The 16,435-nt window shown below is 35.2% G+C and overlaps 2 protein-coding genes across 3 annotated transcripts; one reads left to right on the forward strand and one right to left on the reverse strand.

Moving 5' to 3' along the window:
* The first annotated feature begins 1,328 nt into the window (after positions 1-1,328).
* Positions 1,329-4,537, forward strand: LOC18590350 (alcohol-forming fatty acyl-CoA reductase-like). Of its 2 annotated transcripts, none has more exons than XR_016028432.1 (10): positions 1,329-1,852; positions 1,942-2,045; positions 2,221-2,423; positions 2,528-2,628; positions 2,812-3,004; positions 3,139-3,300; positions 3,379-3,460; positions 3,601-3,688; positions 4,110-4,237; positions 4,339-4,480. XR_016028432.1 is itself a non-coding variant. In XM_018127040.2 (10 exons), exons 1-10 carry the CDS (start codon positions 1,774-1,776, stop codon positions 4,493-4,495), a joined length of 1,479 nt encoding a protein of 492 aa, XP_017982529.2. In that variant the 5' UTR covers positions 1,329-1,773; the 3' UTR covers positions 4,496-4,537. The 2 variants fall into 2 exon arrangements, 1 of the variants encoding a protein (XP_017982529.2); XM_018127040.2 differs by having other exon boundaries at positions 3,601-3,870; positions 4,339-4,537.
* Positions 4,538-7,636: 3,099 nt separating this feature from the next.
* Positions 7,637-11,664, reverse strand: LOC18590353 (proteinaceous RNase P 2). Its single transcript, XM_007015806.3, has 6 exons — positions 10,628-11,664; positions 9,444-9,545; positions 9,154-9,329; positions 8,781-8,901; positions 8,308-8,376; positions 7,637-8,170 (listed from the first exon to the last, which is right to left on the reverse strand). The coding sequence occupies exons 1-6, from the start codon at positions 11,561-11,563 to the stop codon at positions 7,874-7,876; spliced, it is 1,701 nt and encodes a 566-aa protein (XP_007015868.3). The 5' UTR covers positions 11,564-11,664; the 3' UTR covers positions 7,637-7,873.
* Between the last annotated feature and the right edge of the window lie 4,771 nt (positions 11,665-16,435).

The raw sequence follows: 16,435 nt of genomic DNA on the forward strand, positions 1-16,435 counted from the left end.
CTTTTATCTCCATTGTTTGTGGGCTGTTGGCAAATTGCTTATGATGATGAGCAGAATTAGTGGACGTTTCTGGGGCTGAGATGTGCTACTGACGGTGAGGTGGGGCCTGGATGAGGCTGACTTTCCTTTCCATTACAGTGAGGATTTGTGGCCTCAGAAGAGGAAGCTTTATGATGGTTGGTCTAATGGCTTAAAGTATCTCATTTGTTCTGGTTCCTGAATCATATTTCTGGCCTCCCTGGTACTGGTTTGAGTAGGAATATCTTGTGTATTTTGTGTGAATTCTGATAGGTTCTGGTTTTTAGTTTTTTGATCCATGGCTGTGAATGGGTGTATTGGGAAAGTATACCCTGCTGGGCATGGGCATACTAACCAATATTCTTTTTGTTCTTTGTTTTTGGAAGTCCGTCATGGATACTGTGAAGGGAAAGCTCTCTTCCCATTCTTATCAATGAAATCTCCATTTGCTTTTCAAAAAAAAAAATAACACCATGCATAGGGTGACAAAGAAATAAATGCAAGCAAACATCAAAACCTCCTCAAATATGTTATTACACCAAAACCAAACCCTCAACACAAAGTTTAAACGCGAAAGCATGCATGTTGTAAGAAAAGAAGAAATTGAGTAGTACCTCACCAATCTAATTAATGTTTCAACAACTTTAAACGTGAAAGCATGCATGCTGTAAGAAAAGAAGAAATTGAGTAGTACCTCACCAATCTAATTAATGTTTCAACAACTTTCTTTTTTTTTTTGAAAGGCATGTGATTTCATTTCATAAAACCCTGTACATTTCTTTCAAGGCAAAGATAGTCAAGTTGCCTATACAAAAAGAGGGCGTCAGCATAACCTCCCTTCCATAAAAGCCATTACCTCCCACCAATCTTTGCCAGCGCATTAGCCACGTGAATGCTTCTTTCTCTATTAGATTGAGGAGTTGTATAAAGATTTTCCTGTTTAAGAAAGTACAATCAATTAAAAGAATTGGAGATGATATCTCTACGCTGCTTTGATTTGTACGTCAACTAAGATCGTGTGGAGATCAGTCCGTGTACGTTATTTATGCCTTGGGACAGACAGTTTATATCTACCCGAATTATGTAAATTGTTTGTTTTTTTTTTTTTTGTGTTTCAAATTTTACGTAAAATTGAAGACTCCAACAGATTCAATCTTTTCTTTTTCTTTTATTTGATTTTGGATAAGGAAATTTGAACCAAATGCATTGATTGAACATTTTACTAATTATTCAATTATAAAGGCAGGATTTTACCATACATGTATATATAGTCGAAGAAGAATATGAGACTATGTTTCGACCCAAGATGATGGACAGAAAACTTAGAGAGCAATTTTAATAGCCATTAACGCAGCAAAATTCAATCCTTGTATTCCGAGAGAACCAAAAAAAAAATTCTCAACCATATATAGAGCCCAATGAATTTCTTAAAATCTCTCCACAACCTGCAAGACCTGATTTTCCCCTACCAGAGCCATATAATATTAAAAAAATATTTTGGAGAGATATATAGGTTGGAAAGGAACTTGATCGGGATAGGCAAAGCCACACTCGATCGGGATACCAAATCTATTATTTTAAATGAACTTGATCGAAGAGATTTTTTGTGCAAAGGAAATTAAACAGATGATTTGCATGTGCTACTATTTTATAGTAGTGTAAAGCAATATAAATGGGGCAACCTGAATATGAATATATGTATCAATAAAAGGTAAGTGCAATAACCTGGAAAGTGGCAACCGAAGTGTAATACCAATGGAATCGGGAAGTGTCCTCCAGTTTCTTGACAACAAGTCCATTTTTGTCATTGGTGCTACTGGATTTTTGGCAAAGAGTAAGAAAAATAACCTCTTGTTGCCTGTCCTTCTCTTCGTAAAATTAATCAAGCTTTGATGATGTGATTGTTTCTGTGAAATATTGCAGTTTTTGTGGAGAAAATACTGAGGGTTCAACCAAATGTGAAGAAGCTTTATCTTCTTTTAAGAGCAGAAGACTCTAAATCTGCTACACAACGCTTCCATAATGAGGTTTGTAACTATACAAATATATGTATATGACTTTACTCACTGCAGCCGAAATTCGTTTTTTGGTGCAATTAAACTTTTTTGCTTCTTTTAGCTGAGTTAATTTCTTATAATTCATCCAGAAAAATTGAAGTTATTATTATGCCTAATTTTGGGATTATTATACTTTTGTTTGCAGATCATAGGGAAGGAATTGTTTAAAGTCTTGAAGGAAAAATGGGGCAACAATTTTAATTCCTTCATATCAGAAAAAATTGCTGTTGTGCCTGGGGATATCTCTCACGAGGATTTGGGTTTGAAAAACTCCAAATTGGAAAAAGAGTTGCGGAGGGAAGTAGATGTTGTGGTCAACTCAGGTGCAACAACCAATTTTGATGAAAGGTCTATATGTATATATATTATAAATCAATTTTTTTTAATAGATTTTATGGAAAATAATACTGATTAATCTGTTTCTTTTGATGATAAATTTTCTCTTAATGCAGATATGATGTGGCGCTTGGCCTCAACGTACTGGGAGCTAAACATGTTTTAGATTTCGCCAAGAAATGTGCCAGACTAAAGGTGTTTGTCCATGTATCCACAGGTTACTGAAGACAATAATTTCCCTCTTCCTTTGATTTCCACTTAATACATTTATTTTATTTAATTATATATCTATGGATGCATACTCGAAATTAATAGTCGTTTTTTTGTGATTAGCTACTGATAAACTAATAATTTTCAACTTAATGATTGGTAAAATTATATATCTGGTTTTAATTTACAGCTTATGTGGCTGGAGAAAAGTCAGGGCTCATACTAGAAAGCTCATTCAGCATGGGAAAAACACTTAATGGTGTGTCTGGCTTAGACATTAATGTTGAGATGAAAGTGGCAGAGGAAGAACTGAAACAACTCCAGGCGCAGGGAGCTTCAGAAAAGGAAATTACTCTTGTCATGAAAGATTTGGGCGCTGAAAGGTCTGTGAAAATATAACCTTGAACATGCTTGCAGCATATATATATATATATTATTGTCTTAATTGAATTTTTTTTCTTTACTGAAAGAATATGACTTTAAATAGAAAATGAAATGAAATTTATTTTTATTATAGGGCAAGACTTTTTGGATGGCCAAACACATATGTATTTACGAAGGCAATGGGAGAGATGCTTGTAGGGAACTTCAAAGGTGATTTGCCTCTTGTCATCGTGCGCCCTACCGTTGTTACCAGTACTTTCAAAGAACCTTTTCCAGGCTGGATTGAAGGCCTCAGGTAACTGTAGCGAAAATAAAAAGTAGGTAGATGTCATCGTTATTTAAAAGTTCTTTAATTCGCTTCTTCTTGTTGCAGAACTATTGACAGCGTAATTGTTGGTCTGGGTAAAGGGAAAATGACCTGTTTTCTTGGGAATCCTAAGGTGACAATTGATTTGGTGAGTTAATTTGAGTTAAACGAAATTATAATATAGGTTAAACCAATTTTTTTTTTTTGTCAAAATTGTATATAAATATATTCATGAAATTTTATTTTTCCTTTGGTCATAATCTTGAGTTTTTATTTAAAACCTTGCAGATACCAGCAGACATGGTTATAAATGCCATGATCGTTACCATGATGGCTCATGCAAATCAATCTTGTGATGATGCTATTTACCATGTTGGTTCGTCGTTGAGAAATCCTATGAATTCCTTGAATGTTCATAATTTTTCCCACCATTATTTCACCAAGAATCCATTGATTGATAGAAATGGAAAGCCAACTAAAACTCGCAAACTATTAATTTTGAGCACCATGAGCAGATTCAGGCTGTACATGAAGATTCGTTATTCGCTGCCATTAAAGGTTTGTCATCATAAAATAATTAAAGGGGCCGTTTTGGTGTGTGATAATTAAAAACTTCTTTTCGAGAATGAGGAGAGAGAAAGAAGGGAGAGAAGAGTGAGGGAAAAAGAAAGAAAAAATACTCACAAATCCCATTACCGTAATAATATTTTCCAACCTCAAACTAAATGGTCTCAAATTGTTTATTTACCTCTTTCCTTTCTCTATTACCTTACTCTTATCTTATTTTTACTTTGAAGGGATTGTATTTGCTGAGCAAACTTTGCCCTCGATATTTTACGAATGTTTATAATATCAATGATCATAAAATCAAATCAGTGATGAGATTAGCAGAACTTTACAGGCCTTATGTGTTCTTCAAGGGCATGTAAGTATCTATTACTATTTTTGTTATATGGATTTAGCAAGTTATAGTCTTTAACCATAACCTTTTGAGCTCTTACTTTTTTTTTTTTTTTCTCTCAACAGCTTTGATGACATAAATTTAGAAAGGCTGCGAATGGTTGCCAAAGAGAGCGGAATGGATTTAGAAGTATTTAACTTTGATCCAAGGTTTATTGAATGGGAAGAATATTTTATGAAGATTCACATTCCTGGCCTGACGAGGCATGTAATCAGATGTTAAAATACGTTCTAGACAACATATATTGTTCGAAATAATTTAAAGTTTATGATGAAAATAATTATTTGAATTAAATAAAATTAATTTGATTTTAAATTTTAATTTTGGATTAGATATATCTTTGAGCTTATTTAAACTGAATTTGTTTGAGCTTATTTTTACATGAATTTAAAATTTAGTGCAATAAAATTTTGAATCATATAAACTTTGGCAGCTCAAAATGAATTCAAGTTCATGAAATATAAAAAATATTATGACAGGAAGAAGAAGAAGAAAAGAGAGAAAGCTGGACAGCCATGGCAACCAACCATTCTCTTTTCCCCATGTTGCCACCCCATTTTCAGCTCCATTTTATCCCTGTCACCACTAGTCCAAATTTATCAAAATTCCCTAACTTCAAAGTTGGCCGCACCTCCACAACCCCAAAATTCAGCAAGCTCAATCTCTTTCTCGTACACCCAAAAGTCAGTGCTGACATATGCAGCAACCCTCCTAAAGCCAAATTTCTATATTCTAAATTTTTCTCCTATAAAATTCATTTCCCATTATAAAATTCCCATGCAAAAATTCACAGAAAGGCAGCAAGATTCAAAAAATACCCACTGCCCACAAATCCACAAAAAAAAAAAAAACAACTACCTATGAAAATGTGAATTGTATTAGTGAATACTAATTACAAGCAATCAAGATCTTAAAATTAGGCTAGTCAACCCTATAAATAAGTTATGTGAAAGAAAAGTATTTTAGGAGAATAATCTATCATCTATACAAGAATCAATTATATGCAAATAAGAGATCCCTAAAATAATTCTTCTTTCAATTCTCCTTTACTCTCTTTCAAGTTGGAGCATTAAGATTGGAAATGTCCAACTTGTCCAACAAAGCTTGAAACCGCTCTCAACCAAGAGCCTTGGTGAATATGTCTACTAGTTGATATTGAGATGAAATCAATCGAGATAATAAAATTTTGAACTGAATATGTTGTCGAATGAAATAACAATATATTTCAATATGCTTGGTGCACTCATGAAAAACTAGATTAGCTACTATTTGCAAGGCTGCTTGATTGTCACAAAATAAGGAAACTGGATTTGGATGTGATACTCCCAAACCAAAGAGTAGTCCAAAAATCCAAACAATCTCATTTGCAGTGGTCGCCATTGCCCTGTACTCTGCCTCAGCTGTGGAATGAGAAACTATAGACTATTTCTTTGACGCCAAGAAATGGGTGAAGACTCCAAAAACACTATATAGCCAATGGTGGATCTACAACTCATGAGACACCCAACACAATCTGCATCACAATAAGCCCACAAGGACAAAGAACTGTTGGAGGGAAGTAAAATGTCTTGTCCGGACGCATTTTTGAGATATCGAAGAATTTATATGGCGGCATCAAAGTGTCGTTGTCTTGGCTTGTCAATAAATTGACTCAAGATGTGCACTACGTTAACTAATAACTAGACGTGTGATCATGAGATAAAGTAATTTACCAATGAGACGCCTAAATTATCCGGGATAATCACAAAATTGTCCTGAATCAAGATCAAGTTTATGTTGTTAATCCATGGGTGAAGGAAACGATTTGCAACCTATGAGACCACACCCTGTTAAAATGTCAAGAACATATTTTCGTTGACTTAATGCAATGCCAACAATAAGAACGTACCACATCAATTCTTAGAAAATATTTGAGTTTGTCAAGATCTTTAATATGAAAATTGGTATCCAAATATTGTTTTAGCCAAGAAATTTAGCTGAATCAGTCCCGATGGCAATCACGTCATCAACATAAATAAGTATAGCAATAAAAGATCCTAAATGGGTAAATGTAAATAATGACTGTTCAGATGGAGATTGAATAAATCCCGCTGCACGTAAAGATTGAGTAAACTTTTGATACTAGTTACGGGAAGCTTGATGGAACCCAAAAAGAGATTTCTGAAGACAACAAACGCGATGATCCCCCTGTTTGGAAAAACCTTGAGGAATCTTCATGCAGATTTCCTCTTCAAGATCGCCATGCAAAAAGGCAATGTTGACATCAAACTGATGGAGTTCCCAATTGCCCACTGAAGCAACAATAAGAAGGCACCATACCGTAACTAATTTGGCAAATAGAGCAAACGTTTCATGAAAATCTACTCCCTCAATTTGGGTGTATCCTTTAGCCACAAGTCACACTTTATGTCTCTTTACAATGCCATTTGGGTTGAATTTGACTTTGAATATCCATTTGGAATCAATAGCACATTTTCCAAGCGGTAATAGCACAAGTATCCAAGTATGATTGGCTTCCAAAGTGGAGATCTCCTTGGCCATGGCATCCCTCCTAGGCTCATCGACTGAAGAGATGGTCGCTGAGAAGGTAGTGTAAGTCTTAGAAAATTTGAAATAAGAAATATTGTGAGAAAGAAGATATACTGTCGAGTTGACCGAAGGATGGGAAGAGTGCGAAATAGAGGAACCAAAGAGATTATTGGACACTTGTCTTATGCGTTTAGAAGTCACAGCAAGAGGCTCAATTGTGGGAGGACCGAACTGCGCAGTGCTGATAGGTGAAGGAGAAGACTCTAAGGCTGGTGATGGCAGCCTAATAAATTCTGGCACTAGATCCAAGTGTGTTTTGATCTTGAGATGTAGACAACCCAAGGGGCAGAGGCCCAGCATGCATTGGTTCAAAAGGTTGTACACTGCTGGGCTGAGTCCATCTAATAGTTGCATCGCCGGTTTTAACTGGTCTAGTGGACGAGTTACTAATATGGGCCTGTTCAACATGAGTGCCGCTGGTCTGGGTTGGCCCAATAGGTACATGGCTAGTTGCTGTATACTCATGATTAATAGAGCTAAAAGTAATTTGCATGTCTGTTTATGTTGTTTGTGTACAAGTCAGTGGCAAATTCTGATTATGTTTGTAATGTACTAAGGAATACTGTTATTACTATTTATTTAATTTATCTATGAATTATGATGAAACAATATTAGATAGTTTCAAATGCTATAACATATCAAGTATACATTGACACAAACTAAGCAAAACCTATCCCGATCGAAGTCGATCTTAGTAAATGAAGGAAAGCATCTATATCGTAGGGCCTAGTGATATGAAATTTCCTTTATAAGATGGCACGTAAGACTGCAAAATCGATCTTAATTATTCTTTTTGACCTTCTTCCTCGAAATAACTCAGAGAAATACAACGCAACTGGTGTACGCTACAACACTGGTGTTACAAGGGATGGATGTCCTAGCTCCATATAGAAAATTGGAGCCAAAATTAGATTATTCCGATTGGCTGAAAACAATGCAGGTGCAAAACGACTATGGGCTTGAAACAGGCAGCTTCAGCTTGCCATTTATAAATAGCACTAACCGTGTGAATTATGGGGATCTCTCTTTCCTTTTACCCGTAATAGATGGGGTTTCAGCATAGGACATTTGAAAGAAATCCTGACTAGCTTGATTTCTATTGTCACTTGGGAGTATCTCAAAATCACCTGTGTTCGACATCTCTGACTTGCAGCAGGGACCATTACCATTTTCACAAGTTTCTATATTGGAAGCAGTTTTACCTAGATCTTCACAAGCACCTGGCCTGGTAATGCAGAGCCAAGTTCTAGCAGACTCCTCATTGCCGTCACATACAATGGGGACATGCCATGATCCTTTTTCTGATTCCTGAAACACAGATACATATCTTTATATTCCAACGAAAAATATACGAGTTTATAAACAAGTTGTCAGACAATGGCTAAATCATAACAGTCAAGTAGAACATGCCACCAAATGAAACTACAACAGCAAAAAACAGATACCTGAATGACAACAGAATATGACGGTGGCATCTGAAGTTTCAGAATTCCTTTGGGAAAAGTATATCGAACCTGCAAATACAACAGAAGTTAATTTTACGAAGTCATGCATTACAATCCACGTTCCAAGACGGAATTTGGCCATTGTTCCAGCTAAGCAGAACATAGGTGAAACAATACTTAATAAGAAAATTATCATGTTTTATACTGTGCCATAGACTAGCTGAACCTAGTAGCGAAGTTGCAAGATTCAGTGTGTTACACATGATACTATCATGTGATAAAGTGGCTTTCTGATGCAATACATGATGTAGAGAAATAAAATAATAATGTAAAAATCATGTTGTTAAATCTTGCCAAATCCAATTTTTACCACATCTATCAGAACAGGAAAGGTTAACAACAATTAATATGACAGCACACTAAAGAAAGAACAATGATGTTATAAGTCAATTAGATTTTCGGGCAGCATGAACCTGGTGCCTTTCTTTCCACTTGAGAAAGAAGCTGCTTCCTAAGAGTTCAAAAATGTGATCCCGCATTTCATCATTTGTCACAAGCAGACATCTAAGTTTTACAGCAGCATAGAGCCAATACCTGTATTTTAGCAGAATTTTTCGTCATGCTCAAATTAACATCAATTAGCAATTGAGAAACAGGAAAATCCTTCATGAATTTATGCATGAAGACTAACTCCTGGTGAAGCTAATATATTCCCTCCAATGCTAGATTTTGTAGTGCAAGAAAGATGTGCTGACTGAAGCTAGATACCATATTGAATCGGCTTAAACATTACAACAAAATCAAAGAAATAAAGTATCAAATTTGAGTTGTTCTCGTTATTCTTACCAGTCATCATTGGAACCATGAGGTGTTGTATAAAGAACACCATTATTCATCCATTCTTCAACCAGCTTTCTGTAGGAAGGATTTTCCAGGAGGGCTCGTACACGTTTATTATGAAGGATGATGAGTGGCCATTTATTCCCACTTCTACCATACATTTCTTTTATGACAGCATCAAGCTGCTCTATCGCAATTTTTATAGAACAAACAACCATTAGTAATAGTAAAAGGGAGACAGAAGAGACAGAGCAATAGAAGAGCAAAGGAAACAAGCCAATTGTTGGATATAAAACCTGAAGAATACTGAATCCACCCTCTGCAAAATTTTGTTGGTAGAGCCCAATATTTGCTCCATCTACTATGGCTTCATAATCAGCATTTTCTTCCAACCACTCCTTTATGAATGATATAAATGAATCAAGTAAAGGGAAAAGAAAAACATTAAGAAATGGAATATCGTGATATCAAGATATCATTTTACCATGTCAATATCATGATGTTTTGACATTTTATAATTCTTTAAGCGCAGATAAGTTATAGGTCCACTACTGTTCTGATTGTAACCTTTTCTTGTTTTTCTCTACATTAAATAATAGCGAAAGCAACCGATCACAGCATGCAGGAAAATTGCCACTGCAAGAGACCTTTCTAACAAATTAAGAGAAAGTAAAGAAAACAATAGCTCCTGCAAGGTTTTCCTAAGAGCTGATGCTAATCTATATAAATTTTTATTGTCTAAAGAAATTTTAGTCATCTCACATCATATTGGTCCTAACTCACCAAAAAGCCTAAAACATTAAATCACCATAAGGGATGCATAGGTAGGTTTCTTTCAACTCCACCAGCCTGGGAATAGAGAGAATGGGTATGGATTGTGGACATTCTTGAACCCAAAATCCATGTATCCAAACAAATGCATCACAAGTTATTAATAATCCTACAAGTTATAATAAGTACAAACACCAGAATTACAAAAGTTATATCAATAGAAACACAATTAAATTGTAACAAGCAAATTAATCAAAATATCCAACTTTTTTGCAACAGGGGCAACAAAGGTCTAAACTTGCAACCCTCTTTCTGAGATATCTTTCACTCAATACATTCAATCAATAAGTACAAACAACAGCATCACAAGTAATTAATAATCCTACAAATCATAATAAGTACAAACACCAGAACTACAAAAGTTATATCAATAGACACATAAGTAAAGCAAATAGACTGAGCAAAAAAAAGTAAAGCAAATTAATCAAAATTCAAACTTTTTGCAACAGGGACAACAAATGTCTAAACTTGCAACTGTTTCTGAGATGCCTTTCATTCAATACATTCAATCAACCATAACATACATAATAAAAATACAAAAAATAAAAATAAACCAAAACAGAACATTGCATAATTTAATCAAATCATTACTACACTCGATGAAGCCAGTCCAAACCAAATAAAGCAATTTGCAAAAAATCTTCCTCACCTGAAACTCCCTAAAGTTAGCCTTAACTTCCCTCTCCATAGCCAACCCTGCAACTGACTGCGCAAACTTCTCAGTCTCCACATCATCAATATCAACACAACCCAACCGCTCTCCACAACAACAACACCGCCCATTCGGCTCCACCTTCCCTTTCCTCACCACCCACTTCCCTTTCCCAATCCACCCCAAACCATGCCAACCCCCACCATTCCTCAAAACCGCCTCTTTCACAAAACTCACCTCATATGTCGCTCCCTCAAAACCAACCTCACTTCCTTCCCTAGAAAACCAATCCTCCAAAACGTTTCCCGTCTCCTCACTAACCCACCTTACACCCCTTCTCAACTTCTGCAAATACTCATAAACTCTCTCCCCTCTCCCTGTCTCCGCACTTAATTTCAATAAAGCAGCAATCTGAGGCTCCTCCAAGCTCAATCCCATCTTATTTATATCCGCCTCAACTTCATAAGCCTTCTCACCTTCCAACTTCTGGCAAAAACAAAACAATGCAGGCTCATAAGTACGAAGCCGCGGCAAAACCCGATAATCACCCAACTTTTTAATCATTTCAAAAGCGTAATCGCCATCACCTTTCGCTGCAGCTAAACGGGCAATGGCAGTAATGGAAGCTTCATTAGGGTGGATATTTAAGGTCATCATATGGTCAAAAACTCGAAACCCATACATTAAAGCGAGGCTTTTGGACTCTGGGTCGGTGGAAATAGTGGAGCAAAGGTAAAGGAGGGTGTTGAAATGGTGCTGGTTGAGGCGAGTTTTGTTGGAAATAGCTGACTCGTAAAGAGAAATTGCGGCTTTGAGGTCTTTGGATTTAGAGCAAGAATTGAGCTCATAGAGGAAATTGGCTTCAGGATTTTTGTGGGTTTTCTTTCTCTTGGTTGAATTTGTGGGGTTTCCTTTATGGCTTGGGGTAGCCATGGATAGAGGTTTTCCAGAGATAAACCCTAGAGATACCCAAATCAGAAGAAGGAAGAACCCTACCTTACATTGATTGCTGGGGTTGTATGGGAAGCTGATGTCAACTACATATAGGTTTGGGCTGGGCTTTAAGCAATCCTTTGGTAACATTATTGAGCCATACAGCAAGAGCAGGCTACTCCTAAATATGCCACTCACTTTGGTAATCGCTCTGCAAATAGGTTGTCATTAAAAAGAAAAGGAGCTTGGGGTTTTAGAATCTGGTAAAGGATCATTTTTTGGGTCGGCCAACCAATGACGTCAGGTTGGTGTAGCCCAATGGGCTACGAAAGAAGATAGTGGGCTCACACCCAGGTCTATTAATAGGGCCTTGGTCAGCATTTTACAAGTTTATTTGATTTTCATAATTTTGCTTACTTTTCTTGCCACATATTCATATTTTGAATTCAAAATATATTTGTATAAGATGATTGAGAAATACCTTTATTTATAAATTATGGACTCATCACTTCTCTTATGCCACGTCCTTGTTCTACTAGCTCTTTTACTAATAAATTAAAGAGACTTATTTACATCAATAAAAAGTTAAATAAATTCTAATACTATTTATCATGGGTTCATATTTTTAACGAAAAAGATATATCTATTAAATAGAAAAAAAAAATTTATAAACTCAAAATCCACCTCATCTCTAATTAACGTAAAATCTCTGATTGTTGATTTTCTTAAATTTGCTAAAGCTTCTAACATATACTAATTACCTAATTATTGTTATTCATTGATCGCATAAGCTTCAAATGGTTTTTGACTACTTAATGGTCTTTGGTTTTGGTCTAAGGTATCTACCTTAATCAATGAAGAAAATCTAGAAACACTTGCTTAGTTTCACTTTTAACTGAACGTCATAGTAATGGTCAAAAATGAGAAAAGCACAGCATGTGCGAAATATGCTTTTATCAAAATGTTGAGAAGTTGTCCACAGCCTTCTTCATCACCGCCGAAGCCAATTTTCAAAAGGCCAAAAGGTAGAATGGCACATCAAATTCTGCTCAAATACATAGGTGACCCACCAGCTAGAGTTAAGAAAGATAGTGTCAATTTTATCAAATTAAACGGCGCTAATCGTTGATAAATAAATTAAACAGCCTGTGATTAGAAATTGTGAAAGTCAACAGATACCACTGCATAATGCCTGTTCCCATTGGTTAGAACACGTTTTGAACTATTTCCTTTGGATTTTTTTTTTTTACGAGATTATGGAAACCTCCAAATGTATTTAAAGACGGCTTCTTTGAATTAGTTAAGTGGGCTTAGCGACTGTTAATATTCCTTATAATACTTAAAAATGCTTATAATTTGATCCAGTCTGATTCACCGGTCTATGAACAAACCTGACTTGTAAAATATTTTATTGATTTGAAAAAATTAAAGGAACTCGTCAAATAATTTTTAAATCATAACTTAACTTAAATTTTACACACTATTTTTTTTCTTTGTTATGTTATATCACTGTAAAAGTTGTTATTCTTTAAAAATAGATTTAAAAACAAAAAATAAAAAACGTAAGAGAAAATTGAAAAATAAAAGTAGTTTATTTTGTGGATGGTGTTGTACAAATGGAGGCATTATTCAAGCAATTTTGTGGATGGTGAAATTGACAGCCGAAGAAGGCAGGATTCAAGCATTAATTTCTTGGACCACAAAATGGTTGCACTTGCACCCCCAATCTTTCAACGCAACGAAAATGGTGCTGTCACCGCCTCCATTTCTACCGCACGGCTTCTCCCTTGTTTAAAACGTGCACAACATGTTCAAAAATCAATAATTAAATGATAACATCTCATTTTCATCGACCAATTAATTAAAAAAATAATTTTCAAATGAAAGCAACATAACTATATATGTTGTTTCATGCATGCTTTCGACCAATAAAGATTCTTCCACCTAACAATTAAAAAGCCGTGGCGCTTTACCTTTGGGAAAAGCTCTCCTTTTTGAAGTGAAAACGACATATCCATGTTGTCCCATGCTTTCAAACCTAAATTAAATATATTCTTCAAGCTACTCTCTCTTTCTCCTAATTAACCTAATACATTATAAGCTTTGAAGAGTCAGTGATCATGGCTTGGATATTTCTGCCCTGCGGCTGAAATTTAAGATTGCTTCCACAATTCAACGTGCAGCCCATGTTGATCACGGATCGCTCTATGGCTTTTTCTTTTTGCTCTACATTTACGCACTAAACATATCTACCACAGAACGGCGTGGCGTGCATGGACCCTTCCTCACCACGCAAAACGTACCTGTCACTTAAACTTGGCTCCAGTAATTATTAAAATCAGGTTAAAGTTTTATAAAAATTCGACTCTTGGTACGTTTTCCATATATAATTATATTGAAAAATTTTAATATATTAAAAAGCTGACTTGATTGATAACTTTTTTTTTGTCTCAAATACGTTTATACTTTATCCTAATTTAGGAAATAACACATTTAAAATATTAATCAAGGCAAGAAAGGACAAATGTTCGATCCAAGAGAATAAGCTGACAGAGTTTGTTGGTTGCAGTTTGTATCATGGAATCCACGTATGCCAACGGAAAGCAACGAGCGGACCGACATACAGAAAGATAATTAAACCGACAAAGCCATGTCCGAGTTGTCAGTAGTTTGCAACTTTGCATCATGCATGTAATTCTTCTTACATAAATTAATTGAAGAACAAGGACAAAGGTTTTCTGCGCCTGTTGTTTTGCTGTGGCAGGTGTCACCTACAGAAAGTATGAGGGCTAAAGAGCACAGGAAACGTTATTTAATCTTAAAATTGTTAATCCATCATCGATAGTTGCATGCTTTATTTCCTACAAAAAGCATGAGGATAATCAATTTTATACTAAAATTTCAACAGAAAAAAACATACGATCAGGTTAAAGGAAGTGAAAGCAGCATGAGACAGAGTGAAGAATATATATATATATATATATATATATATGAACAAGGACCACATTTAGAACTGAATGTTCCATGCTTGCTGGGTTCTTTGCTTTGAGTGGCTTTTCTGCTTGTCTTGGATTGCAGGGAGCGTTTTGTGCTTTGGTTCTGAACCTTTGTGATTTCTTTTTGCCCCTGTTTCCTATAGGTGACTTTGTTTTGTTGCCCCATCTCTCTTATGCCTTCTGCTTGATGGTTTAGGAAGATCTGAGGCTTTTGTTGTTCTTAGCGGGATTTATTGCCATTGATTTTGCTTTGTACTGATCTTGGTCTGGCAAGGGTCCTTACGGACACAAACTCTTTTTTGCAATTGTACAGAGTTCTTTTCCACATCAGATTCTTTATGTCACCAAAAGTCTTTTGCAATTCAAGCCTAAAACTTGTCATGGCATTAGCTGGTGATGGAGTAATAAAATACTGCTTTTCAAAAAAAGGGACCACATTTAGAACCTGCAGGTCAACCAAGAGTTAAACGTTTCAGTTGATGAAAACCCAACTGCTGGAATTAGAATGAATAGGGGATAGAGTCGAATGTGGTCCAGGCTTTGATGGGAATTGATGGATTGTAACGATTATATTTACCATGCAAGACATTTCCACGAGACAAAACCTGACAAACTAAATTAATGCAGCTTCCAACGTTTTTCCTGCTAGCTCCTTTTTTCCAAATATAAATACTCCAATAAAAACTTAATTTCTTCCATTGAAAAACTTACCACTCTGGTGTGGTGAGCATGAATCTTACACCTGCCCACTGCCATGGTTTCTTATTACAATATTTTTCTTGAATATCATATTTTTTTAGTCAGAGCTCCTCGTTTGTTGTGCTAGATAGAAAAATGCTTAATATTTAATAATTAATTCATGAATCTTCCCTGTGCTTACAAATTTTTAGAATGAGAGCCAATAATACAGTGTACCGTATGCCATAAGGGAATCTTCTTTATCAATAATTTAATTAGAATTTCAGGTCAATTAAATGATTTAAATTGATATGATCATTAAATTAAGAAGCTTCCACTCGGAATCTTTTCCTGATCAATATAAAATGTTTTTATGACAGTCATGAACAATGCAAGATCAAATTCTCTTATATCTCATGATTAATGAGAAAACGTTTTCTAAAATTGGTGTCACCTGTTGAAAGGTAAGCTGATTTAACCACAGGAGTTGTAAACGACCATGTTAAAAATTGTAGCTCCTGTCAGATAAGGTTTTATAGCCTATATAGGCCAATATATAAAACTATAAGAGCATTTCTTGGATTTGGCTTTTGACAACAAAATTAACCTGAAAATTGGCCTCCCACTCATCATAAGAGGCAATTGTCAAAAATGAATTCTCAGAAAACTATAATAAAAGTACAATAATCACTTTCTTCTAGTACATCATTCTAGAATCATCTCTGCAAGAACATGGATCTAAGCACTTCAATGTGGAAAAAAAATACTTACAGTTTGGCTTCGGAAAAGAAATAATAAGAAATCAAGGTACTGGGAAATAAATCATGATCTCCTGTGTACGTTTATGCTGATTTTATGGTTCTTAGGTTGTTCTTTGAAGGATCATTTGTCCATGTCCTAGCTTGGTGATGATTAATTGCTGGTGTTTTTTTGTGCTGTAAATTTTTTGCAATTAAACAACGATCTTTCTCACATCAGATTTTTATGCCATTAAAATTTTTTGTCAATCAGGTTAAAGAATTGTCTTGATATAAGTCCATAATAGAAAAATAAAATGTGCTTTTAAAAAAAATACTGACAAATACAAATAAACAAAGGGTAAAATATTTTTTTTTAATTTTTAGACATAATTTTACATGGATCTATTAGTATTAGAAATGGAAAGTTCGTTTAAGAAATGTAAATATTGTTAATAAAA

Source organism: Theobroma cacao, chromosome 9 (genome assembly GCF_053813885.1).
Source record: "Theobroma cacao isolate CCN51 chromosome 9, ASM5381388v1, whole genome shotgun sequence".
NCBI classification, from domain to species: domain Eukaryota; kingdom Viridiplantae; phylum Streptophyta; class Magnoliopsida; order Malvales; family Malvaceae; genus Theobroma; species Theobroma cacao.